The sequence below is a fragment of the Pavona decussata genome, unplaced genomic scaffold (assembly GCF_977016875.1).
Source record: "Pavona decussata unplaced genomic scaffold, jaPavDecu1.1 SCAFFOLD_233, whole genome shotgun sequence".
Taxonomy (NCBI): Eukaryota; Metazoa; Cnidaria; class Anthozoa; order Scleractinia; family Agariciidae; genus Pavona; species Pavona decussata.
The window spans coordinates 3,464,246-3,490,000 of NW_028145638.1; the positions used below are offsets into that span (position 1 = coordinate 3,464,246).

General features: G+C 40.8%; 2 protein-coding genes and 1 pseudogene across 4 annotated transcripts in view; 1 reads left to right on the forward strand and 2 right to left on the reverse strand.

The window, feature by feature from the left end:
- Nucleotides 1-7,379: 7,379 nt before the first annotated feature.
- On the reverse strand, nt 7,380-9,129 carry LOC146458439 (nuclear apoptosis-inducing factor 1-like; annotated as a pseudogene).
- A 140-nt stretch (nt 9,130-9,269) lies between these two features.
- LOC146458440 (integrator complex assembly factor BRAT1-like) lies at nt 9,270-25,298 on the reverse strand. 2 transcript variants are annotated; one of them, XM_085090926.1, is made up of 10 exons: nt 24,836-25,298; nt 23,414-23,813; nt 22,683-22,838; nt 22,085-22,274; nt 20,834-20,935; nt 19,503-19,677; nt 18,573-18,673; nt 13,647-13,932; nt 11,951-12,117; nt 9,270-10,462 (listed from the first exon to the last, which is right to left on the reverse strand). In XM_085090926.1, exons 1-10 carry the CDS (start codon nt 25,272-25,274, stop codon nt 9,602-9,604), a joined length of 2,877 nt encoding a protein of 958 aa, XP_084947052.1. In that variant the 5' UTR covers nt 25,275-25,298; the 3' UTR covers nt 9,270-9,601. The 2 variants fall into 2 exon arrangements, with proteins under 2 accessions (XP_084947052.1, XP_084947053.1); XM_085090927.1 differs by having other exon boundaries at nt 18,573-18,655; nt 24,836-25,283.
- A 299-nt stretch (nt 25,299-25,597) lies between these two features.
- The window catches only part of LOC146458441 (protein flightless-1 homolog), a 46,118-nt gene continuing 45,960 nt past the window's right edge, over nt 25,598-25,755 (forward strand). For both annotated transcript variants that reach the window (XR_014858266.1, XM_085090916.1), the window contains exons 1-2: nt 25,598-25,670; nt 25,747-25,755. The exon at nt 25,747-25,755 is cut by the window's right edge and continues 102 nt beyond it. Coding sequence is in view for 1 of the 2 variants with exons in the window: in XM_085090916.1 (XP_084947042.1) it covers nt 25,611-25,670; nt 25,747-25,755 (69 nt within the window). In the remaining variant the exon portion in view is untranslated. The remainder of the gene's footprint in view (nt 25,671-25,746) is intronic.

Consider the following 25,755-nt stretch of genomic DNA (forward strand, 5'->3'; position numbering starts at 1 on the left):
TTCGGGGTTAAATTCCTTACGTTTAGGGGTTATAAATCCTTACGTTCGGGGTTTGTATTTCTTACGTTCGGAGGTCGTAAATCCTTACGTTCGGGGGTTATAAATCCTTACGTTTGGGGGTTATAAATCCTTACGTTTGGGGGTTGCAAATCCTTACGTTCGGGGGTTATAAATCCTTACGTTCCATGGGGGGTTGTAAATCCTTACGTTCGGGAGTTGCAAATTCTTACGTTCGGGGGATGTGAATCCTTACGTTCGGGGGTTAAAAATCCTTACGTTCGGGGGTTATAAATGCTTGCGTTCAAGGGTTGTCTTTCTTACGTTTAACTAGGGGTTATAAATTCTTACGTTAGGGGGTTATAAATCCTTACGTTTGGGGGCTCCAAATCCTTACGTTTGGTGGTTGTATTTCTTACGTTTGGGGTTGTTAATCCTTACGTTCAGGAGTTAAAAATCCTTACGTTTGGGGGTTATAAATCCTTATGTTCGGGGGTTGTATTTCTTACGTTCGGAGGTTATAAATCCTTACGTTCGGAGGTTATAAATCCTTACTTTCGGGGGTTATAAATCCTTACGTTTGGGGGTTCCAAATCCTTACGTTTGATGGTTGTATTTCTTACGTTTGGGGGTTGTTAATCTTTACGTTCAGGAGGTATAAATCGTTACGTTTGGGGGTTATAAATCCTTACGTTCGGGGGTTGTATTTCTTACGTTCGAGGTTTATAAATCCTCACATTCGAAGGTTGTAAATCTTTACGTTCAGGGGTTGTAAATCCTTACGTTCGAGGGCTATAAATCCTTACCTTGGGGGGTTGTAAATTCTTACGTTCGGGGGTAATAAATCCTTACATTCGGGAATTGTAACTCCTTACGTTCGGGGGTTGTTAATCTTTACGTTCAGGAGGTATAAATCGTTACGTTTGGGGGTTATAAATCCTTACGTTCGGGGGTTGTATTTCTTACGTTCGGAGGTCGTAAATCCTTACGTTCGGGGTTATAAATCCTTACGTTTGGGGGTTATAAATCCTTACGTTCTGGGCTTATAAATCCTTACGTTTGAGTGTTGTATTTCTTACGTTCGGGGATTGTAAATCCTTACGTTCAGGGGTTGTATTTCTCACGTTCCGGAGTAATAAATCCTTACGTTCGGGGGTTGTAAATCCTTACGTTTAGGGCCTATAAATCCTTACGTTCGGGGGTTGAAAATCCTTTCGTTTAGGGCTTATAAATCCTTACCTTAAGGGGTTGTATTTCTTACGTTCGGGGATTGTAAATCCTTACGTTCAGGGGTTGTATTTCTCATGTTCGGGAGTAATAAATCCTTACGTTCGGGGGTTATAAATCCTTACGTTTGGCGGTTGTAAATCCTTACGTTTGGGGGTTATAAATCCTTACGTTGGAAGGTTGTAAATCCTTACGTTTAGGGGTTTCAAATCCTTACGTTTGGCGGTTGTAAATCCTTACGTTCGGGGGTTGCAAATCCTTACGTTCGAGGGTTATAAATCCTCACCTTGGGGGGTTCTAAATCCTTACGTTCGGGGGTTATAAATCCTTACGTTCGAAGGTTGTAAATCCTTACGTTCGGGGTTAAATTCCTTACGTTTAGGGGTTATAAATCCTTACGTTCGGGGTTTGTATTTCTTACGTTCGGAGGTCGTAAATCCTTACGTTCGGGGGTTATAAATCCTTACGTTTGAGGGTTATAAATCCTTACGTTTGGGGGTAATAAATCCTTACGTTCGGGGGTTATAAATCCTTACGTTCCATGGGGGGTTGTAAATCCTTACGTTCGGGAGTTGGAAATTCTTACGTTCGGGGGATGTAAATCTTTACGTTCGGGGGTTAAAAATCCTTAAGTTCGGGGGTTATAAATCCTTGCGTTCAAGGGTTGTCTTTCTTACGTTTAGGGGTTATAAATTCTTACGTTCGGGGGTTATAAATCCTTACGTTTGGGGGCTCCAAATCCTTACGTTTGGTGGTTGTATTTCTTACGTTTGGGAGTTATTAATCCTTACGTTCGGGGGTTGTATTTCTTACGTTCGGAGGTCGTAAATCCTTACCTTCGGGGTTATAACTCCTTACATTTGGGGGTTATAAATCCTTACGTTTGGGGGTAATAAATCCTTACGTTCGGGGGTTATAAATCCTTACGTTCGGGGGTTGTAAATCCTTACGTTTGGGGGTTGTAAATCCTTACGTTCGGGGGTTATAAATCCTTACGTTCGGGAGTTGTAAATCCTTACGTTTGGGGGTAATAAATCCTTACGTTCGGGGGTTATAAATCCTTACGTTCGGGGGTTGTAAATCCTTACGTTTGGGGGTAATAAATCATTACGTTCGGGGGTTATAAATCCTTACGTTTGGGGGTTGTAAATCCTTACGTTTGGGGGTAATAAATCCTTACGTTCGGGGGTTGTAAATCCTTACGTTTGGGGGTAATAAATCCTTACGTTCGGGGGTTATAAATCCTTACGTTCGGGGGTTGTAAATCCTTACGTTTGGGGGTAATAAATCCTTACGTTCGAGGGTTGTAAATCCTTACGTTTGGGGGTAATAAATCCTTACGTTCGGGGGTTATAAATCCTTACGTTCGGGGGTTGTATTTCTTACGTTCGAGGTTTATAAATCCTCACGTTCGAGGGTTAGAAATCCTTACGTTCGGGGGTAACAAATCCTTACGTTCGGGAATTGTAAACCCTTACGTTCTGGGGTTAAATTCCTTACGTTCGGGGGTTGTAAATCCTTACGTTCGAGGGTTATAAATCCTAACCTTGGGGGGGTTGTAAATCCTTACGTTCGGGGTTTCTATTTCTTACGTTCGGAGGTCGTAAATCCTTACGTTCGGGGGTTATAAATCCTTACGTTTGGGGGTTATAAATCCTTACGTTCTGGGCTTATAAATCCTTACGTTTGGGTGTTGTATTTCTTACGTTCGGGGATTGTAAATCCTTACGTTCAGGGGTTGTATTTCTCACGTTCGGGAGTAATAAATCCCTACGTTCGGGGGTTGTAAATCCTTACGTTTAGGGCCTATAAATCCTTACGTTCGAGGGTTGAAAATCCTTTCGTTTAGGGCTTATAAATCCTTACCTTAAGGGGTTGTATTTCTTACGTTCGGGGATTGTAAATCCTTACGTTCAGGGGTTGTATTTCTCATTTTCGGGAGTAATAAATCCTTACGTTCGGGGGTTATAAATCCTTACGTTTGGCGGTTGTAAATCCTTACGTTTGGGGGTTATAAATCCTTACGTTGGAAGGTTGTAAATCCTTACGTTTAGGGGTTTCAAATCCTTACGTTTGGCGGTTGTAAATCCTTACGTTCGAGGGTTATAAATCCTCACCTTGGGGGGTTGTAAATCCTTACGTTCGGGGGTAATAAATCCTTACGTTCGGGAATTGTAAATCCTTTACGTTCGGGGTTTTAAATCCTTACGTTCGGAATTAAATTCCTTACGTTTAGGGGTTATAAATCCTTACGTTCGGGGTTTGTATTTCTTACGTTCGGAGGTCGTAAATCCTTACGTTCGGGGGTTATAAATCCTTACGTTTGGGGGTTGCAAATCCTTACGTTTGGGGGTAATAAATCCTTACGTTCGGGGGTTATAAATCTTTACGTTCCATGGGGGGTTGTAAATCCTTGCGTTCAAGGGTTGTCTTTCTTACGTTTAGGGGTTATAAATTCTTACGTTCGGGGGTTATAAATCCTTACGTTTGGGGGCTCCAAATCCTTACGTTTGGTGGTTGTATTTCTTACGTTTGGGGGTTATTAATCCTTACGTTCAGGAGTTATAAATCTTTACGTTTGGGGGTTATAAATCCTTATGTTCGGGGGTTGTATTTCTTACGTTCGAGGTTTATAAATCCTCACGTTCGAAGGTTGTTAATCCTTACGTTCGGGAGTTGCAAATCCTTACGTTCGAGGGTTATAAATCCTTGCCTTAAGGGGATGTAGATCCTTACGTTCGGGGGTAATAAATCCTTACGTTCGGGAATTGTAACTCCTTACGTTCGGGGGTTGTTAATCTTTACGTTCAGGAGGTATAAATCGTTACGTTTGGGGGTTATAAATCCTTACGTTCGGGGGTTCTATTTCTTACGTTCGAGGTTTATAAATCCTCACGTTCGGGGGTTAGAAATCCTTACGTTCGGGGGTAATAAATCCTTACGTTCGGGAATGGTAAACCATTACGTTCGGGGGTTAAATTCTTTACGTTCGGGGGTTATACATTTTTACGTTCGGGGGTTAAATTCCTTACGTTCGGGGGTTGTAAATCCTTACGTTCGGGGATTAAACTCCTTACGTTTGGGGGTTATAAATCCTTACGTTCGGGGTTTCTATTTCTTACGTTCGGAGGTCGTAAATCCTTACGTTCGGGGGTTATAAATCCTTACGTTCGGGGGGCTTAAATCCTTACGTTTAGGGGTTATAAATCCTTACGTTCGAGGGTTGAAAATCCTTTCGTTTAGGGCTTATAAATTCTTACCTTCGGGGGTTGTATTTCTTACGTTCGGGGATGGTAAATCCTTTCGTTCGGGGATTGAATATCCTTACGTTCGAGGATGGCAAATCCTTACGTTCGGGGATTATAAATCCTTACGTTCGGGGGTTGTAAATCCTTACCTTTAGGGGTTATAAATCCTTTCGTTCGGGGGTTGAATATCCTTACGTTCGAGGATTGCAAAACCTTACGTTCGGGGGTTATAAATCCTTCCCTTCGGGGGTTGTATTTCTTACGTTCGGGGGTTATAAATCCATACGTTTGGGAGTTATAAATCATTACGTTTGGGGGTTATAAATCCTTACTTTTGGAGGTTGTATTTCTTACGTTTGGGGGTTGTAAATCATTACGTTCGGGGGTTATAAATCCTTACGTTTGGGGGTTATAAATCCTTACGTTCGGGGGTTGTATTTCTTACGTTCGGGGGTTGTAAACCCTTACGTTCGGGGGTTATAATTCCTTACGTTTTCGAATTATAAATCCTTACGTTTGGGGGTTCCAAATCCTTACGTTTGGTGGTTGTACTTCTTACGTTTGGGGGTTGTAAATCCTTACGTTCAGGAGTTATAAATCTTTACGTTTGGGGGTTATAAATCCTTACGTTCGGGGGTTGTATTTCTTACGTTCGGGGGTTTTAAACCCTTACGTTCGGGGGTTATAATTCCTTACGTTTAGGAATTATAAATCCTTACGTTTGGGGGTTCCAAATCCTTACGTTTGGTGGTTGTACTTCTTACGTTTGGGGGTTGTAAATCCTTACGTTCAGGAGTTATAAATCTTTACGTTTGGGGGTTATAAATCCTTACGTTCGGGGGTTGTATTATTTACGTTCGGGGGTTATAAATCCTTACGTTCGGAGGTTATAAATCCTTATGTTTGGGGGTTCCAAATCCTTACGTTTGGTGATTGTATTTCTTACGTTTGGGGGTTTTAAATCCTTACGTTCAGGAGTTATAAATCCTTACGTTTGGGGGTTATAAAACCTTACGTTCGGGTGTTGTATTTCTTACGTTCGGGGGTTAGAAATCCTTACGTTCGGAGGTTATAAATCCTTACGTTCGCGGGTTATAAATCCTTAAGTTTGGGGGTTGCAAATCCTTACCTTCGGGGGTTATAAATCCTTACGTTTGGGGGTACCAAATCCTTACGTATGGTGATTGTATTTCTTACGTTTGGGGGTTGTAAATCCTTACGTTCAGGAGTTATAAATCCTTACGTTTGGGGGTTATAAATCCTTACGTTCGGGTGTTGTATTTCTTACGTTCGGGGGTTATAAATCCTTACGTTCGGAGGTTATAAATTCTTACGTTCGGGGGTTATAAATCCTTACGTTCGGGGGTTGCAAATCCTTACCTTCGGGGTTTATAAATCCTACGTTCGGGGGTTGTAAATCTTAACGTTCGGGGGTTGTAAATCCTTACGTTCGGTGGTTTCAAATCCTTACGTTCGGGGGTGCTATTTCTCACGTTCGGGGGTTGCAAATCGTTACGTTCGGGGGTTGAAAATCCTTACGTTCAGGGGTTATAAATCCTTACGCTCCAGTATTGTAAATCCTTATGTTCGGGGGTTTTAACTTTTTACGTTTGAAGGTTATAAATCCTTGCGTTGGGAGGTTATAAATCCTTACGTTTGGGGGTTGCATTTCTTCCGTTCGGGGGTTGTAAATCCTTACGTTTGGGGGTTGTATTTCTTCCTTTCGGAGGTTAGAAATCCTTACGTTTGGGGGTTGTATTTCTTCTTTTCGGAGGTTATAAATCCTTACGTTTGGGGGTTGTATCTCTTCCGTTCGGAGGTTATAAATCCTTACGTTCGGGGGTTGTATTTCTTCCGTTCGGGGGTTGTAAATCCTTACGTTCGGGGGTTATAAATCCGTACGTTTGGGTGTTGTATTTCTTACGTTAAATATTGTCGCGGGAAAAGATTGAATTACACTGTACGCAACTCCGACAAGATCAAAGATCGAAGGTTTTTATTTCGTGACACAAAAATAACAGTTACTATAAAAGAACGGCTTGGAGAACCTTATCTCATTGGAAAACATTAAAAACAGCGGAATCTTCGTTAAAGGCCAAGAAAGATTAGATTTTCCATGTAATCTGAGACACCATATTCTTTCTGAAACACGTAAATATTTGGCGCGAAAATTTGATACTGTTTTGATTGTTTTGTTTTTACTGGTGCAGTGTAAAGCGTTTCTTTCCCCAGCGCCCTTGAATGTGAATTTGGATTTTGATATCTGTTTGTTTATGGAGTGTTTTCATTCACGTGACTACCAGCCATATTGGTTTACTGAAACAAAAGAAAGTATTTGCATAAAAATACAGTTCAATTCCCAGAGGTTTGTTTTGGGACACCAACATGGCTGCCGTTTCTTTGTTTTGGGACACCAACATGGCCGCCGTGACGTCATGCGAAAACACTCTACATTGAAGTGTTGCTGTTTTGTCAGGATAATGAAGCGGAATTGGTTGTTATGAAGATATGCATTTTTCATAAGTACGTTACCACGCGACTTCTGCTGATATCTTGGTCACAGTATACGGTAATAATACTAGAAAACACTGGTAAGCATCAAAATTACGCCTCTTGAACAATAAATAAGCTTATTTCTTGCTTTTACTAGAAATAGAAATATTTCCAGGGGGTGTGCGGAAAAATTGGAATTTCCGGAGGAGAGGGGGGGTGTATTTTGTGGGCTGATTTTGGAAAATCCAGAGGGGAGGGGGGGGGGGGCATACGACACTAGACACCCAGTTTTGGTACAATATAAAATACAACTACATAGGCATTTCACACTGAAGATGGCAGAGGCAACTGCCGAAACATGTCTGTAAAACTCAGGAGTGTCGTGTTTTTTCTTAAAATTAATTTCCTCACTGCTTTTATCAAAACTACATAGCAATATTTAATAACAATAAATATGTTTCTAAAAAGTCTTACTCATACTTACACCAAACTACACCTGTTTTCCATGAATGCCGTGCATCTAACTTAATAAACTAAAATGTTGCTTTAACAATTGCTTGAATTGATTAGAGATTTCACTTGCCTAAGGCTGCAGGGTAGACTAAGTCTAGATCTAATAAACTAAGTTTCAGGACTTCTTTCAAGGTCCTGTTTTTCATTATTTCAAAAGTATCTTGCAAAATGTTTTGGAGTTGGGACATAATTTTATGACAGGCGGAAGGTAATTGAAAAGTGCGGCTGCAAATCAAACCCTTTTATCGACTCCTCATTCAAAAGTGCACGAGTACCAACTTCTAACAAAGCAGTTGATGTTTCATTTCGATTCAGATCGTCCTACAACGTGCACTCATTTTCTTTCATCCAAAGAATATTCGGTTATTTAATTTTAACTTTTGCCCGTTAATTAAAGCAAACAGGTCTTACTCACGTTTAGATAAGTTGCAATTGCTTCTCCCTTTCCTGCAACGTACGCAAGTAAACTAAACAAAATGGCCGACTGCGAAAACGGCCAGGCGTGCGTGTCAAGTCAAAACATGTTTCTTTTTAGTCACATGACTTAACCAACAATTTAAAATTTTTCCACAGGTTTTCAGTGACGGTATATGTAAAAAAATGGTCACAGCGGTACTCACCGGACTCAAAACCTCCTTTTATTCCCGAAAAACCGGGCATGTTGTCATAAACTTCGACGATCATTTTACTTGTTTCGGAGGGCTCGCCCGGTGCTGGTCCACCACCCGTCTTCCTTTGCGCCTTTCTTCTTGTTGGCTGAACTCCTTCTTGGCCGTGCTGAAGAGCCCTTTCCATTTCTGTTTTACTTCGCAGATGGCTCTGCTGGCTACACCAACGGCATTAACCTTCTCTGTAATGGCTTTTTCCATGTTTCGGTTTTGTTAGTAAAATTGTCGGTAAACTTGCTTTGCAAGATGCCTTTATTTGCCTCCACGTTTTCTGTAATTATTGTCAACTCTCTGGTAGTAAAATTTGGTTTCCTTTTTCTTTTTTCGGCACTGTTTCCGGTATCCTCTTCCGGATCCATGTCTGCACGTCCTTCACTCCCTTCACAGTGCTTTATCCGCTTTATCCACAGGCAGCTTGCGCGCGTTGCACTCAATTTCCCGCCAAATCTGTTTGTAATGTGGGAATCCCCTTTGCTGGTTCAAGATTTATTCCTAGAATAGCAAACTTATACCTGGAATAGCTATTCCAAGAATAAATAGTGCTTCCGGGAACCCATTTTTATTCCAGGTATAGTTATTCCTAACTATGGTGTAACATTTTTGAAATTAACGGACAATATCCAGCGCGCGCTCGTAGAATACTATTGTTAAATATGTAACGGCTTAAAATTGGTCAATGAATCAACTACACAAGTAGCCTGCGAGCAAGCGCGCTCCCTCCCCCCACCAACGGCTGCTTAAACCAGAACCGCATTCCTTTCCCTTTGTTTTGAGTGCGTGGCGATTGCACGTGATAATGAGGAATTGCACCAATCACGCCTTGGTGGGGGAGGGAGCGTGTTGCGTGACGAGCCCAAACGACGGCTGCGAAGTACACTACTCGTCTACATAACCGTGTACTGGGAGTAGATGGGTGCATTGTTAATTAAGCGCCGCGACTAACATCCGTAAACGCAGTGGAATTTTAGTTTGATTAAGGTGACTTTTATCGGTCAAATGTGTTCTTGTAATGGTTAAGTTGTTGTAGCGCTTTTTGTTTTGTTTGATGTTTGCATAAAACACAATTCGTGTTCAAACTGCAATTTCAAGTGGCTTCGTTTTATATAAGCTACAAAAGCGTGACTGCAATTAGTCTATTTACTTGCTGTACTACACATTGTATACCGTACATTGGAGTTGGCAATAAAGCGCATTTGACAAAAGAAGCTGTTTCAGTCGTTTTCACAAGCAAATCAAGGTCAAAATGCCTGGGTTGGGGTAACACCCTACCTCTTTTGTCACCGATGATCCACTTCCTACACCCCACTTTCTAATTACCCGAAAATAGAACTGCAAGAAAACGTTTCGTGCTATACGGAGATAAATTTCACTCCAAGTAACAACCTGAGTAGTAGAGATTAAATCGTTTTAGACTTCTTTTGACCGAAAATTCCACTTGAGCAGAAGGAAATCCAATTAGTAGCAATCCAGTAAATTCTCGTCTCGCTGTGTGGCTGCCATCAGAATGTCCTCTATTAGTGAGACTGGGTCGGATCTTACCACGCTATCCGCTGCCTCCGTTGACTGGGTCAGAGCGGGAAAATCAGTTGCTTGTAAAATACTCTTAAACTCCTCCAAACCAAACCCTTTGCCAAGTGATTCTTGGAAATGCAATGCTGTTTTGATGCATTTTTCTAAGTTACAGTTTTCAGGATCTCCGAAACCCTGCAAAAGAGCTAATATTTCAAGAGCTTTCTCGCAGACTATGTGGTCACAGTCGTTTAAAGCTTCGCTCAAGATATTAAGAGCTCCCATGTTAAAAAGCACCTGAAAGAGCAGTTGAATTTTACCCGTCTTCACACATTCACGTTTACTGTCATCGCAGCAAGTAGAAGCTTCTTCAAAAAAGGACTTAGCATCGCCTGTGTTTTCGCTTCCCTTCTTAGTTTTGGACCCGGTGAAAAACCCTATAACCGCCTCCCAAAACTCGAGTCCCCGCAGTTTAACTTCCCAGTCAAAATCCTGACAAGCGTGGCACACACTTCGGGAAATTCCAAGACCTGAAGGTGTTTTCACAGCCTCAGGAAGACTTAGGACGCTGAAATTCTGAACATCGTTGGAACTATGAATTCCTTCGGTGTACGATGTGTCCGTGGTGCCTGTTTTCGGCGACGCATTTACATCATCTCGACGGCTGAACTCGTCAGAGCGAAGAATTCTGTCCGCCATACGATGCCGTGTTTGTATCCACAGTGTGAAACATTCCATGGCTCTACGCCGCGGGAACGCCTCGTCATCCTTCTCGAGAACAGAAGAAAGCTTCTCCAAAATACCCTCCTGTAAAAAAACGAAAATAGATCATCAATCAACAAATATTCATCACAAAAGAATGCTCGGGAAGTAGCTCGTCACCAAAGCGGTCCTATCGCTGTCCTAACACTTGGAATTCCCTTTGGCCTGGGATTGCATCGCACTTGTTTACACGTGTGACACAAAAGAGAATTTTTGGGTCATTTATTAAAAGACAACTAGTTTAGACGGTGTTTAACACAACCACGTTCAAGTCAATTTTGCCACCAATCATATCTAAACATTGTCTGCTGCTGACGATAACAAGAAGGCTTGCATCCCAGACTAGGAAACTATTCATCTACTTAAAATAAACCAATTATAAATAGATTTGGAGGCTCACTGATTGTCTTAAGCCGCGGCCTAAGTTAGACTGTTTAAATAACTTGCCGAGTTTCGGCGTTTACGGCGAACGGCAAACGACACTGAGAAATGAATACGTGACTATGCCTATCCTACGCTTGCCGCTCGCTGTTTTCAGTTTCTCAGTATAACTGAGTAGTTTTGCTTTAGCATTAAAGCTTGGTTCACACTTGTGACATAAGCATAAGCATAAACATAGGAATGTTCATACTTGTGACATAAGCATAAGAAAGGCGACATACGCAGGCGCATTGGGCTTCAGACTTTGATCGCAGGAGAATGGAACCGGAACCAGGACAAGCGGGAAATTCGAAAAACTCTCCATACAGGCTGAGTACTCAGACAAATCATGTCAACTTACCATTCTCTATGCCGACGGCTTTGGCGACATCTTGCCAGGCTAGGTTTTTTTTTGTTGTCTTTAAAATCAGGTGATGCCTTGTCGTATAACAAGGATAAATGCGAACAGCTTCGGCTAATTTTTCCGCAAAAATCTGTAGAAGACGCCATCTTGGAACTGCAGATCAGCCGGCAGAGATTGGGCACTATTTTCAATTATATTTCCGCTGATACCAAACACTGCTGCCTCGCTATACTTATGCTTATGCTTATGTCGCACCGCTTCACACTTATGATAAGGTGACATAAGCATAAGCATAAGCATAAGAAAAAGAAAAAGTTTCCTTTTTCTTATGCTTATGCTTATGCTTATGCTTATGTCACACCGGTTCACACTACACATTCTTATGCTTATGCTTATGCTTATGTCACAAGTGTGAACCAAGCTTTAAGGCCAGCATTAATTAGTCTCCACTATTCATTTGATTCTCTAAACCCGCGATTCTAAACCTCGCTAATGACCCAACCCAGCCATTAGTACAAGTACTGCAAGAACAATGAAAGTTCCAATTTCCTGTACTTGAGCTTATTCAAAATTGTGTCGTGGCGATGCACGTGTAAACCGGGCAAAACGCAAGCATAAGCACAAACATAAGCCGGCTTATCCTTGCAAACGCACCCGTTTACACTACCCGTAGGTTTCTTTAGCTTATGCTTGCGCTTATCCTTATCCTTGCGACGCACGTGAAGTCCAGTGTAAAAATAAGAAAATACCTCATTCACATGACCAGTTTGAAGTAAAGATACCCAAAGCTGTGATTGACAGGTAAGGGAACCAATCACATAAAGAGCAGAGGCACGGACGTAACTGTCGGCATCATCAGTGGCATTCCACACTATCAGAGGTATGCTGCGTCCACAGAGAAAATCGTGAACAGAATCTGAAAAATATGACAGCGAACAACACTCAGGCCTTGCAATAACGTAATCCGGGTTCTTTTTGTAACGGTTTTCACTTGAAAGCGGAGATTTTCTTTAGGTTAGGCCTTCCGTTCACACGCACACGATGGATCGAAAACGCATCGTAAGCAAAGATCATTTAAAACGCTTTCAAAGTGGAGATTTATGAAAATGGAAATTGCTTGAAAATGATGTATTATTCAGTGGTGACACAGGCAACTCGGAAAAAGGAAATCCGAGTGCTCCTTTCAGGAGTCGAACCTAAGACCTTCGAATGCTCTACCACTGACCTACAGTCGGGAGACTTATGGGAGCTAAGGCCATTAAACTAGGTTCATGGGACAAACATCCTACATACTGCTAGGATTGGAATGTCACTGTGCGGCATAGGCGCAATGGATTAAATGTGATGGAATATGTTAAGCCTGATGAATGAATCAGAATGATGTCTTATTCAGTGAGTGACACAGGCATACTCGGACAAAGGAAATCTGAGTGCTCTTATCAGGAGTCGAACCTGAACTTCCGATTACTAGTTTGGATGCTCTACCACTGGAAATTACTTGTTTCTATGGTTTGGCCTTTCGTCTACCTGTCACGGAACTGTCAGCGATAAAGAACAATCACGTTTCCACAAATCGCTTGTTTACGGATAGGGAACATCAGGCCCTTATAACAGCGCTGTAAAACGGGGCGATCTGCACCGTTTGCAACGTGTTACATGGTTGGTCGAGAGGACAAAAGAACGAACAACAGAACAATGCTCCCAACCCTAAAAAACAATGCAGCTGCAGGTTATCAGGGTCCAGTGAAAATAGAGCTTTTGAAAGCTGTAGATCTACTGTGTAAAACAAGAGTTCTAATAGTTTACAGAATTGCTTGTAGAAACTGGCCCTGCTCTGCAAGAAGGACTGGTTAATTTTCTGGTTACAATGAGGGACGTGGAAAGCACGGTCATCTTTTGCAATCGCGACGATGCTACAACAACGCAGTTACCAATGAGATTCCGTTTCCAAAATTTTCAATTCAACATTACAACATTACAGAATTACTTGTAGAAACTGGCCCTGTTCTGGAAGAAGGGCTGGTTATGTTTACGATAAGGGACGTGGAAAGCACGGTCATCTTTTGCAATCGCGACGATGCCACCACAACGCAGTTACCAATGAGGTTCTGTTTCCAAAATTTTCAATTCAACATTACAAATAAATTCTAAGAAGTAGGTGGTTCCTAATGCGATTTCAGTACTAGCACCTACATTCAGAAAACAAGAAAAAAGTCAATGAACCCTCTAAGCTCCAATACTGATCAACATCTAATTTCTCTTTACAATGTGCCTACTTGATCAAACATACAGGGCATGAGAATAAAGAAAATGATCATCAAAGATAAAATGTCTTGATGTTGAAACAAATTCTCCCAACTTGTACCCTACGAATGAACAGGAACAGTTGGGAGAACATGCAAGTTGATATATCATTAGAGTGACCAGACGTACCAAAACACTCACCGTTGTTAATCAGCAAGAGAGAGGCAATAAATTCCAAAGTCGAGTCTCTCACTTCCCATCTTGAGTCCCATAATCTCCGAAACAACACGAAAGCTAATTTCTCGCAGTTTGTAGCCTTTATAGACATCACCTGGTGAACATCTTCGCATGAAGCATCGCTGTCGAGTCGAACACGTTTTCTGGTGGTGTCTTCCTTTCCTTTATCACTGCTGAACAGCTCCGTTATAAATTCTGGTCTTGCAGCGCTGAGTACTTTACCTAGCGTCTTCAAGGAACTAGACATCACCTTTAAAAAAATCAAAGTTGGCTATCATTTTTGCAAATGATGCATCAGAGAATTAACCCTGCAGTGTATGTTAAAATGCTAAAGTGAACCCATGAATTTCCCACTGAGTGTTAGCGCTAGTAAGGAAATGGGAGATCACACGATGCAAATAAATAAATAAATAAATAAATAAATAAATAAATAAATAAATAAATAAATAAATAAATAAATAAAATAATCTTCCACCTCGGCGGTTTTTGAGGAGAGGGGAAAACGGGAGTACCCGGAGATAAACGTCTCGGAGCAAAGACAAGAATCAACAACAAACTCAACCCACATATGACACCGAGTCTGGGAATCGAACCCGGGCCACATTGGTGGGAGGCGAGTGCTCTCACCACTGCACCATCCCGCCATCGGCTAGTTTTTCCGTCATAGCTCAGTTGCTAGAGCACCTGGGGATGGACGGTGGGGGAGTGGGGTACACCCCTATATAGGTGTGTGCGGCGCCAAGGGTATGGTTTTTGAGCTATTTTGGTCTGCAACAGGGTATAGAGTATAGCCATTCTGGTTTTAAGTTCTGAAAACGGGTATGGAGTCTAGAAACCAGGTCTGAAAATAGGCATGGATTTTAAGGCCAAGTCTGACAAAGGGTACCAGGAAATTTTCAATATTTTGGTCTGAAATAGAGTCGGGGTTTGGAGAACCGAGGCTACCCTACCAAAATTCCGAGGAGTAGCTCCCGGGGTACAGCAACAGTTGATCAAATACGGAAGTCCTGGGTTCGATTCCCGTCGAGGTGGAAGATTTTTTCCTTCACCTCGTGTGATCTCCCATTTCCTTACTAGGGCTAATACTCGGTAGGAAATTCGTGGGTTCGCTTTAGCATCACAACATACACTGCAGAATTAATTCTCTACTCCATCATTTGTGTTATTAGTGCCAGCGGCACAACATTCATTTATAACATTTACTGTCTATCCAGGAAAAAAGAAGGGAGGAGACTCCGTCTGCTTTAAATTGAGAACAAGTGAAAAGCTTTACCAACATTTAATAGGTGGAATTTACGAAACAATAAACTTTTCGTACAACGAAGACCATCTTCCATAAACTGTTACACCAATTAAGCTCTGGCCACTTAGTCTGATAGTTTCGAAGTGCGACATCACGTTTTACCATAGTTATGATTACAACTCTATACTATCAGGATTTTCTTTTATTAAATAAATACAATGATTTGAAAATAAATTAAAAATGTCAGTTCATAGTACATGCACGCGAAATACGATAATGCGCTTGCATCTTCAATGTAACAGAAATTAACTTATATCATGGTTTACATCGATGATCACAATTAGTCATTATTTGTTGCGAAGTTGTTATGTAATATATCAAACACGAGGAAGAGTGTTTCATCAGATATCCAAACACTGAGAAGTAGGTTAAAAAAACGAGGCGCAGCCGAGTTTTTTTAAACGACTTCGACCTCAAATGATCAATAATTCTTGGAGAAATTCAAGGCTAAAGTTGGCAAAATTTTATGGCAATTAGGATCACATATCCAAACCACGGTCAAGGCAGTGATTTTCTTTGTTTTCACTTGACGAATTATTAATGAGTTTGAGAAATCATGATCACTGATTTGAGCTTCCAAGTGAAAACACGCTACGAATAAGCTGACTCGTCCCCAAGTCGTCTTGTTATTATAAAGAGAGAAGCGCGAGGGAGATGCGCGTGGGGGAAGATGGGAAGGAGGAAGAAGGGGAGAAGACTCTTCTTTCTCTCTTCCTCCTTCCCTTCGTCCCCTTCGTTGCGTTGCCGTCCTAGTCTCCTCTCGACCGCACGAGGTCATAAGAGACGACTGGGGACGAGTCAGATGAAAAAGTAGGTTCGGTTACCAAGCAAAGACTCGTCTCCTTCACTCATGAAAACTACTGGAATGACATCAGACAAGGACACAGAGTTTAAATTTATTTCTTTGCAAAAAGGCATTTCCTTTGGCCAGGAAAGGGCAAATTAGGTAGTATGTGTAAAAATACAAACTGAAACAAGACTTTTCAAAGCAAATCAAGATACATGCATGGAAATAAAGCAACTTAGGTTAAAATTTTACAAACTCAAGATGAGAAAACTCCCTTGTAAAAATTCGAAATAAACAAGAAGCGAAATAATTGTGCATCAACCAAGTTTCGGCTGGGAAACGCGTCTTTACATTCCATTTATTTTCTTCTTGGTTGAAGAACTCCACAGTCCATTCATCCTCAGAGTTGTGATTAAGTCCACACAGCACGTATAACGTTTCGTCAAGCAACAACATGTTACCACGAGAACGTGGAACCGTTAAATTGGCAAAGAAATGCCATTCGTCTGTCTCTAGGTTGTACACTTCGCAAGTTTTAGCAGGGCACTGAAAATCAGTGTATCCTCCAACAACAAAAATCTTTCCTTTTGTAGCAGAGGCCATGGAATGAAATCTGTATTGTTTTAGTTGTGCTCTGGCTTCCTCCGTGTGCTCCTTGATGTCAAATCTCGAACAAAGCTTGAGTGCAACGAAGTCTTCATCAATAAAAGAACCACTTCGGTTGATCCCTCCACCAATAATGTATATGAACTTCCCAACGACGACTAAGCAAGAATGTACTATCTTCAGCCAGAGCTGAGGCATCGTTGAAACAAACGAATCAGCATCAAGGTCGTACTTCCAAAGCCAAGTTGAGCCAAGCGCTACTCTTTCTAGAACGAAACAGATAAAGTTTTCTACAACCAATACCGAACTTAAAAGGCGTTGACTCAAATGACCAAGTTCAAGGTTTACAGCCATTTTATTCGTCCACGGAGCGGGCAGCCAGAGATTTGCTTCCGGGTCATAGTATTGGGCATTGTCAATGTCTTGGGAAACAACGAACAGTCGACCTCGGCATGAAAATACATGCTCTGGTCGGCGGTCAAGATCAGTTCTGGGCCTCTTGGGTAAGCGATAAAACTCATCTTTTTCAGGTACGTAGAAAAACGTTTGCAAAGGCACTGTCTTCCCACAACCAGCCACAACACACATCTCAAGAGCCTTCCTGGGAGAATCTGGCCGTGGAACATCACGATCAGTGCCTCTGTCAATCCACGCTAACGCCTCAGTCACGCGATCAAGACAGTCGTCGTTACCTGTCACAAGATCATTAGTCACGACATTGCTAATTAAAAAGTCACGTAATATAAAGGTAAGTCGGACGTGACGAAACAGCTCGCTGAATTTCACGCTTCGTTCGCTCTGGTTGTGATTGATCCACCTTAGGATCACTTTAAAAACATCTTCCTCTGCCGTTATGGCAATCTCATCACTTGAAATCAATTTTTCAACTTCATTACTCGGCAAATTCATGAAGTGATCAGATTCCTTGATGGCGGTAAAATTTGAGCACATGAATTTCAAGGAGCTGTCGATTAGCTCATCACACAGATATTTTTCTGCCAAATGAAGAGTTGAAAAGCAATTCAAAGTGGTCAAGTTGTGCTCTAGAAATTTTCCGGCGATATGTTTGAGGTTGGATAAAAACAGATAATCAGCCACTGCGATCAGGTTCTCAGCATCCTTTTGACTCGAAATCTTAATGTTGCCGGTGTATATAAATTCCAGCACATCTGCCATTTGAGGCTCGGTTAGCATCTCCAGGTGAATAACCCCTTCTTTGCTCTCCTTCATATTGCTCTTGAGAAGTTTTTCGAAGAAAGAACTGGCTTCTGAAAGAGCTTGCCTGTGAGCCTCAAACTCTGTTCCATCTTTAACCACCAAAGTTATATCAAAAGGAGTCTGATGAAGGCGGTATTTCGGTTTTTGCTTGTGCATATTCATCTTTGAAATACACGTGTATGAAGCAATAAGCTGAGTCATCACCAAGTCATTAAACCTTTTCATGCGTGTAATAAGGCGATATTAGTCCTCATTTGTAATTTTTACAGACAGAATCCACCGCACAATATCGGAATATCTCTGCTCATTAAGTGTTCTGCGCCATTCCCTAATTGCTAATAAATTATAAGACAAAACTGACAAAAGTCAGAAGTTGATGTTCTTTGCCATCAATACTGTCGTAGATGAGTTGCACCCTTGAATTGGAATACCAAATTCATGGGGAAAAGAAAATCCGAGTTCTCCTAACAGGGACACCACCACAAATTGCCAAATAAAAAAAATTTTCTTTATAGCGATATACAGTGAAAGCTAAGTTTATGACGAGAAAAATCTGCATTGTTGATCAGGCCCAACCTCGTTCCCAGGGTCTTTCATCTCCCTGGGACCGAGGTTGGATCTGGCCATGTCACAGTTTGAGGACTTATGACTATCAGTTGTGGAAAGGCTCTTTCACTAGTGTGGAACTCCAAAATAAAGAGTAAAAAGAGGAAGAGGTAACCCAAAAAATGCTGGTGGTGTCTCTGGGATGTATTAGCATCCCATGCAGGGATGAGTAGGGGAAGAGTAGCAATACGCAAAGGTAACAAGGCCAAGCACAGGTCTCTGCAAACTTCGAAAACCTATATGTGAAGGGCGGGCTTTGCACTAAGTATCATTCGCTTCAATGATGTTGGCTTCTAAAGGTCTGACAGAGAGGATCAGTGTTGCATTTTTCATTCATTCTGTAATGTGGTCCGGCAGAAACAATACTTACAGTTGCACTGGAATCGGAATTCTCAATGACTTGAAGTAATCTTTTGACCAGGTCATCAAACAGTTGGTCAACTGAGAAGGGATCTGTGGCTCCAAGGACATCTGAAAGTCAATGGTCCTTTTATTAAAAAAGATGAACAGAATTTAGATAATTATTGACTAAGCACACTTTTTTTTTGCTAAACTTGGGTCTGAAAAATTCAAGTATGTTGTGCCGGCATGTGCATCTCACTAATTAAATCCTTACAATAATCTATAAGAATCTTATTCTATGTGAAAAATTAAATCAGGCTACAATCCTGGCCAATATTTTCTGGGACAGATATAAAAATAGCATATGCAGTGTGCATTAATTTTATGTTCTGGATATCTATAACCAGTTGCCATAAGCTTGGTGGTGCTGTCATTGCGATTTTTTGGAAGCCCCCCCCCCCCCCCCCATCCTCTCCCCCATGCAATGTTTATAGAATCATTTGAATAGTACATAAACACAGCAACATGACAACATAGCATGGGGGCATGGGAGGGGGAGGTATTTTGTGTTGACTTTTGGAAATCGTCCCGACATTTTGGCCAGAATTGTAGCTTTCACTAAAAACTACCACTGCTAAATAGAACTGAAAATATAATTCCACAGAGAAAAATATGTGTCAAGATGTGTTTCTTGTCAGGGTCTTGACAAATGCAAGTCTCCTGTGCAGGAAAAGGCCAAAGCCTGAGGCCATTGTCCCACAGTTCCCATATCAGACTATTACAGGGGCAATTTTAAAAGTCCATGCTGAAGTGAAACAGGACCTATCCTAACCTTGATTTTCTTCAGTTACTTCCCAAGAAAAAATAAGATTTTAAATGTTATAATTTTATTAGAACTAATCTTATTCTAATTCTAGTTTACTTAGTAAAACATAGCCACAAAAATAATATTCTTTACCTCTCGATCTTTGAACTTCAGCGAAACTGGTGATGAATTCCAAAGAAGCTTTGAGTACTTTCTGGTTGCCATGAAGCTTCAATATACATTGCTGGGTTGGATCAACACAGTTCTGGAGAAGGTCAAGGCTATGCTTTATCCAACGCAACACATAAGAACAATGTGTTGAAGAAGCCTTTGGTAAAAATACAAACATAAAAAGCAATAATTTTAGAGAATGTTAAGGGTTGTTGACCATCAGGATGAGCAGAACACCAAGATCAAGGCTATGATTTATCCTGGCTTGTCACTATGGCAACCCAATTTTCACTGATGACGCACAGTGGATCCACATTCAGCCCAATATTGACTTGCATATGGTCAATGTTCCTCATGAATATGATACTTCTGGTGGTAATTTGGGAAAAATTTTGTTCACACATCAAGATGATTAATCTCTAGTGATCATTTTCTCTCTTCTCCTAACCTACAAAAATATGTTTTATGTAAAAAGAAATTAAATGCCCCACCTACACAAATTTTATCCTAATGCCTTTCTAATTTTGAGATGTGTAGAATCTAGACTTTTCTGACCTTGAACCCAACATGTCTTACAGCCATTCTTCCCTGGTGAAACATGGATGAAGAACCGAACCTATGACCTTTCCAGTGTACACCAATAAGATGCCCTAAAAACAAAGTGGGCAGAAGGGGAGCAGGGATGGCAAAGTGGTGAGAGCACTGTATGTGGGTTGAATTTGTTGTTGGTTCTCGTCCTTGCTTAGAGAGGTTTTTTCCAGGTTCAACTCTTTTCCCCTCTCCTCAAAAACCAACATTTTCAAATTCCAATTCAATCTGGAAACTGAGGGCCACAGGTTTGTCAGTTGTAACAGACTGTTACGTGTCACCTTCGTAAAACAGAGTCAATTGATTTATTTAGGGTAAGAGACTTTTTCCAAGCTTGGCCATTTTACTCTGTTCAAGTGTAACATGCATCCTGTAAACACTCTACTGCTACATGTGGGATCAATTTTTGTTTTTTTCTTGGGTTAAGTGATCATTATCCTCAGGTTCAACAGTTATACAGTCATTTGAATAAGTGAATAAACAGAGCAGTTATAAACTAAGGCAACTTAAGCAGTTGCAAAAAGAGAGCCTGAAAAAAATTCAGGCCTGAACAGGAATTTTTTTCTTTTTCTTTTTCAGGCTCTCTTTTTGCAACTGCTTAAGTTGCATATAGAACTGCGATGATTATTCACTTATTCATTCTTTCTTCTGCATTTCAAATGTATGAATTTTCATATGTTCACTTTCAGTTATACATTTATAAACAATAACTGGATACCAATCACCTGTTGTGTGAGCTGTTGTGCTGCTGCTAGCGTCTGACAAATAACTTGAGTTTGTGAGTGATTTTCTTTGATCCAAGGGGACATTATACTCTGAAGCTGTCGCTGTTTTACAAAAGCATACAACATAATTCATTCTTTTAAGCTATAAAATTACAGGAAATTTTCCAAACATCAAATTTTCTTAATAAAAAGAAACTGTGAAAAATTGATGACACAAAAAAATTAGTGTTGGAAATTACTGCCTCTGAAAAACCATTCAATTAAGTGAAATGAAAATTTTCTATAATTATATTAACTTAATACTATTATTACTCTAAGGTACTGCAAGAAATACTTCAAGTGAAATTTTTGTAATAGGCCAACCAGATTGTTTAGACAAGTGGTTGGCTAGAAGATGTATCACTTATGAGAGGTGTAAATAAATATATTATTATATATAGTTTTAGTTGACTTGTTCCATGAACAAGTTGTTGCCTTAAGCCAGCAACACACCTAGCGATTTTATACACCGATCGTGGCGAATTTGATGCGGACGCACTTGCCGATTTTTTTCGCCGATTGCAGCGAAGTGGCAGTTTTGAAAAGTCACGTGATAAAATCACCCAGCCTGATGGGTTAGCTTTACTGGCGATTCGCAGCAATGACCACAGAAAATCGCAGGAATGGGCACACTTGGCAAATGCCGGCGAATTTCATCACCGATATCTGACATGCCAGATATCAGCAATTTTATACGCCGATTGGCAAAAATTGCAAACGCTGCACCGGGCACACCTGGCAATTTTCGCCAATCACAGCGATCTGCATATAAAATCGCCAAGTGTGTCACTGGCTTTAATAATAGAGGTGGTTTTTTCACAATGATCACTCAGGGAAGTTTGCTGGGATTGCACTATTGGAACTGTGTTCACTTAGTCCAATGGAAAGGTTATTATGCTTTTGCTTTTAGTTTCTACCTATTTAAGACAGTGATTTACATGTACACAGAACTCACACAATTTAAAAAGATACCTTATCAAGTAAAACAAAAATTGAAGGGTTTGCTGCAAGATGGGCATAAGTTGTATTTTTGGCACTTTTTTTTTTTGCAGAATCAAAGTAACTCATTTTTACGTGCAGACTTTTTGCAGATGTTGTTCTGGGATTGTTTTTGCTGATATGCATAAAACCCTGCCCTATCCAGCGGCACATCCTCATTGACATGAAATACAGGATTGTCCCCTTAACAAACAAAACACTTGCTCCTCTTACCATAGAGGATTCACATTTCCCATCATGTGCCATTAGGCCATCAACAAGTCCGACATGTAAGTTTTCACTTCCATTAATGTGGTAGCCATTGTGCGAATTTTCAGTGCTTTGACATGCTGGACTGAATGCCAGCTCAAATGGCAACTCCACAAGGCGAAACAGTACTTCCAGCCAGTGATGTGGGAAATTGCTAATATTAGAAAGAGACAATAAAGTCATTTCAAGTAAAGGAAGGGCTGGACATAACCATGTTATTTGTCACCTGAATTTGTTTACTTCTCTGTAGAAAATATGATTTTGTTCTCTTCTTTTACAAGAGGTTTTTAAGAGTAGAACATATTTGCTCCATATTGATCCAAAAATGATTGCATGCTTGCTGTGCACCACATTCTCAAGCAATAATATTTTATTTATTCAAAGTAAAACCAAAACCAATAATGATAACAAAATAAAATAATAAATCAATAATAAAATGAAATGAATGAAAAAAAAAAAAAAAAAAGAAAGAAAGAAAAAAGAAGAAGAAGAAGAAGCATTTTTAATTACTATTCCTGACCAATGAATCAAAATACATGAAGGGCCAACAGATTCTATATACCTGGAACTTTCTTGACAAACGCATAGACCAGCAACAAGTTCAAGACCTGATGAAACAAGGCCCTCCTTAAAAAGATCTGCACATGAACGAAGAAGAATGCTTGAAGCACTCGATCCCTCTGTGCAAATGAGCCTGTCCCAATCTAGCGTCCATGTACTGAAAAGAAAGCAAATAATTTATTTTTCATTTTCACTGTCATCACCACCATCATCATTATCATCATTGTACTCACTCTCATAGTCATAATTTGTGACTAGTCTTTGTTGTCACTGTCAACTTCATTATCATCACCACCATTATTCAACATAGTCATTATGACAATTATTCAGTGTCATCACCACCAATGGCAGATAGAGGCCATTTTCATTATGAGTTTCCCTCGCCATGGTGAGACCTTTTGCTTTGCTTAGGATCTCCTTGACAACCAAAGTTTTCAAAAGGCTTCCTTGTTAAATGTTAAATATAAACTACTGGTGGTACATCTACACAATTTTTTCTTTGGCACTCAACTCTCTCCAAGATGGACTATCACTACTTGCACCAGCGATGCATTGGTGAATGGTGTCTGTCTTGAAGAGAGTTCTGAGCTGGAGTAAAATAACCAAAATTACTTTTGGTAAGTTTTTGAGAGGTGTCTGTCTCAATAAAGTGTCAGCTAAGAGCATTGACTGTTGTTGTATCACCATATTAAACTTATCACCTGTGGTTATACATTGTAAACAATTCTGTACCTTGTATTCTTTGCTATTTCACACAGCACATCAACTAGTCTCTGACACACTGTTGCATCTCCAGCTTTTAACACCTTCAAGCACTCAGGAAACATTCTGCTTTCTTCAAGAAGCCTTTTCCCAGTGATGGAATCCTCAGAGAGTAAGATCCTTGTTATCTCAATCACAGCTATTGCACAAAGTGGGAAAGTAGAGGACTCCTGAGATAACATTGATCTCAACCTTTCAGTTATGGCTGCAAGATTCTTGTCATCCAAGATGCTATGAAATGTGTTCTCAGGGTCTTGGGAAAGCACCCAGTTACTCTGTTTGATGAGATACTTTGCAATCAAACTTCTTGCTGAATTGGCAACAAACATGCTCCTATCAGAAATGCAATCCCATGCACAATCTATGTGACCTGTGTTACAGTAAAAATTGAAAACATCAGATGGGGATGAGTACACTTCCCATTTCCCAACCAATCGACTGAATTAGACTGACAGGTTGACTGGCTGGCTGAGTAACTGACTTAATGTGTTGGCTTGACTAACTGACTGATAGACAGACTGACTGATTGAATGACTGATTAGCGGGCTGGCTGATTGAATGACTCTCACTGAGTGTGTGTTTTGACTGACTGACTGACCGACCGACCAACTGATGGACTGACTGACTGATTGATTAGCAGGCTGGCTGATTGACTGACCTACTGAGTGTTTGTTTTGGCTGACTGGCTGACTGACTGACTGACTGATCATGACGACAGACTGACTGACTGACTGACTAACTGACTGACCAACTGATGGACAGACTGACTGACTGACTGATTAGCAGGCTGGCTGATTGACTGACTGACTGAGTGTTTGTTTTGACTGACTGGCTGACTGACTGACTGACCGACTGACCGACTGATGGACAGACTGACTGACTGACTGATTAGCGGGCTGGCTGATTGACTGACTTACTGAGTGTTTGTTTTGACTGACTGGCTGACTGATTGACTGACCGACTAATCAACAGACTGATGGACTGACTAACTGACTGACCAACTGATGGACAGACTGACTGGCCGACTGATGGACAGACAGACTGACTGATTAGCGGGCTGGCTGATTGACTGACTCACCGAGTGTTTGTTTTGACTGACTGACTGACTCACTGACTGACCAACCGACTGATGGACGGACTGACTGACTGACTAATTTTTGACCACTGACTGATGAAATTGATGCATGGACTGCCACACTGATTTTAACCTGAGAAATGACTGACTCAATGATTGACTGGCAATCTGACTGACTGACTGACTAGCACAGTGATAAGCTGACTGACTGACTGACTGACTATTCAACTTGACTGGCTCACTGTCCTAAAGATTTGGTGACTGCAATAATTCATTGATCACTCTATTATCAAAGCCTTAACGCAAATTCACATCACCTGTACTTTCCATCCACAGCATGCCATCTCTGTGCTCTGTCAGAGAAATCAGGGCTTGAAAATATCCATTCCTTACTATACCCTCGTTCCAAAGGTTTGGTTCATTCCTTGGCTTGTCGAGAAACTTAGGCAAAAAATCTCTGTCTCTGACACACAAAGAATTAAACACTTCTGTTCTTGAAGCAAGAAAACCAAAGAGCCTCAGAAAGAACGCCGACGATTCGGGATTTGCGAAAACTTTCTCGTTCGCCAAGAAGTCCACAGTTCCACATTGTAAGAGTTTTTGTAGTTGTTGTTCGTTTTTGCAAACATTTTTTAACCACTCAAGTATTCTTTCCAGACTCGTGTCATCTATAATTCCATCAGCGTTTTCCACGAGTAAATTGAACAAGAAAGGCAGAACTTCTGTCCAAGATTTCCTCTTCTCAAGCTCGGTCATTTTACCCTCGTGTGACTGTGTCCTCTCAAACGACAAAATTGGACCATGTACGGTGGGGTAAGGTAACTCCCATCAGGAATGTGATGAGAATGACGACGATGTAGGGAGGGGCTAGGTAACGGGAATAAAAGTACTTAATTTAAATTAAAAAAATAAGAAGTCTCAAGTTTTTTTTAAGTCCTTTTTCGGGATTTGTAATATACTGTACAAACTCGGTTATTTTTTGTTGTTTTTCGCAACAAAATTAATTTTCAAAAAATATTTGCGCAGGAGGAAATTTTCCTCAGCTTACCCCTGAGCGTAGTTTAAGTGTCAAATTTGGAGACGGACTACAAAATGGCGGAAGGTGTGCTGCCTTTCGTTCGTGGTCTGGACTTGACCAGGAATGACTTCAAGGTAGCTATTTCTAGCTATATTGAATGCTTCAGCTAAAACTTAAATCCTTAAGCAAGTGTTCTTATTGCTTTTGTAGAAGCTGGAT

Coding starts and splice junctions, on each gene's coding strand:
- LOC146458440 (XM_085090926.1), bottom strand. CDS start 25,274: ATGACCGAGCTTGAGAAGAGGAAATCTTGGACAGAAGTTCTGCCTTTC. Junction 19,678..20,833: donor CACAACAGCTCACACAACAG/GTGATTGGTATC, acceptor TTTTTACCAAAG/GCTTCTTCAACACATTGTTC. Junction 10,463..11,950: donor AAACTGGTCATGTGAATGAG/GTATTTTCTTAT, acceptor GTTTTTTTACAG/GAGGGTATTTTGGAGAAGCT.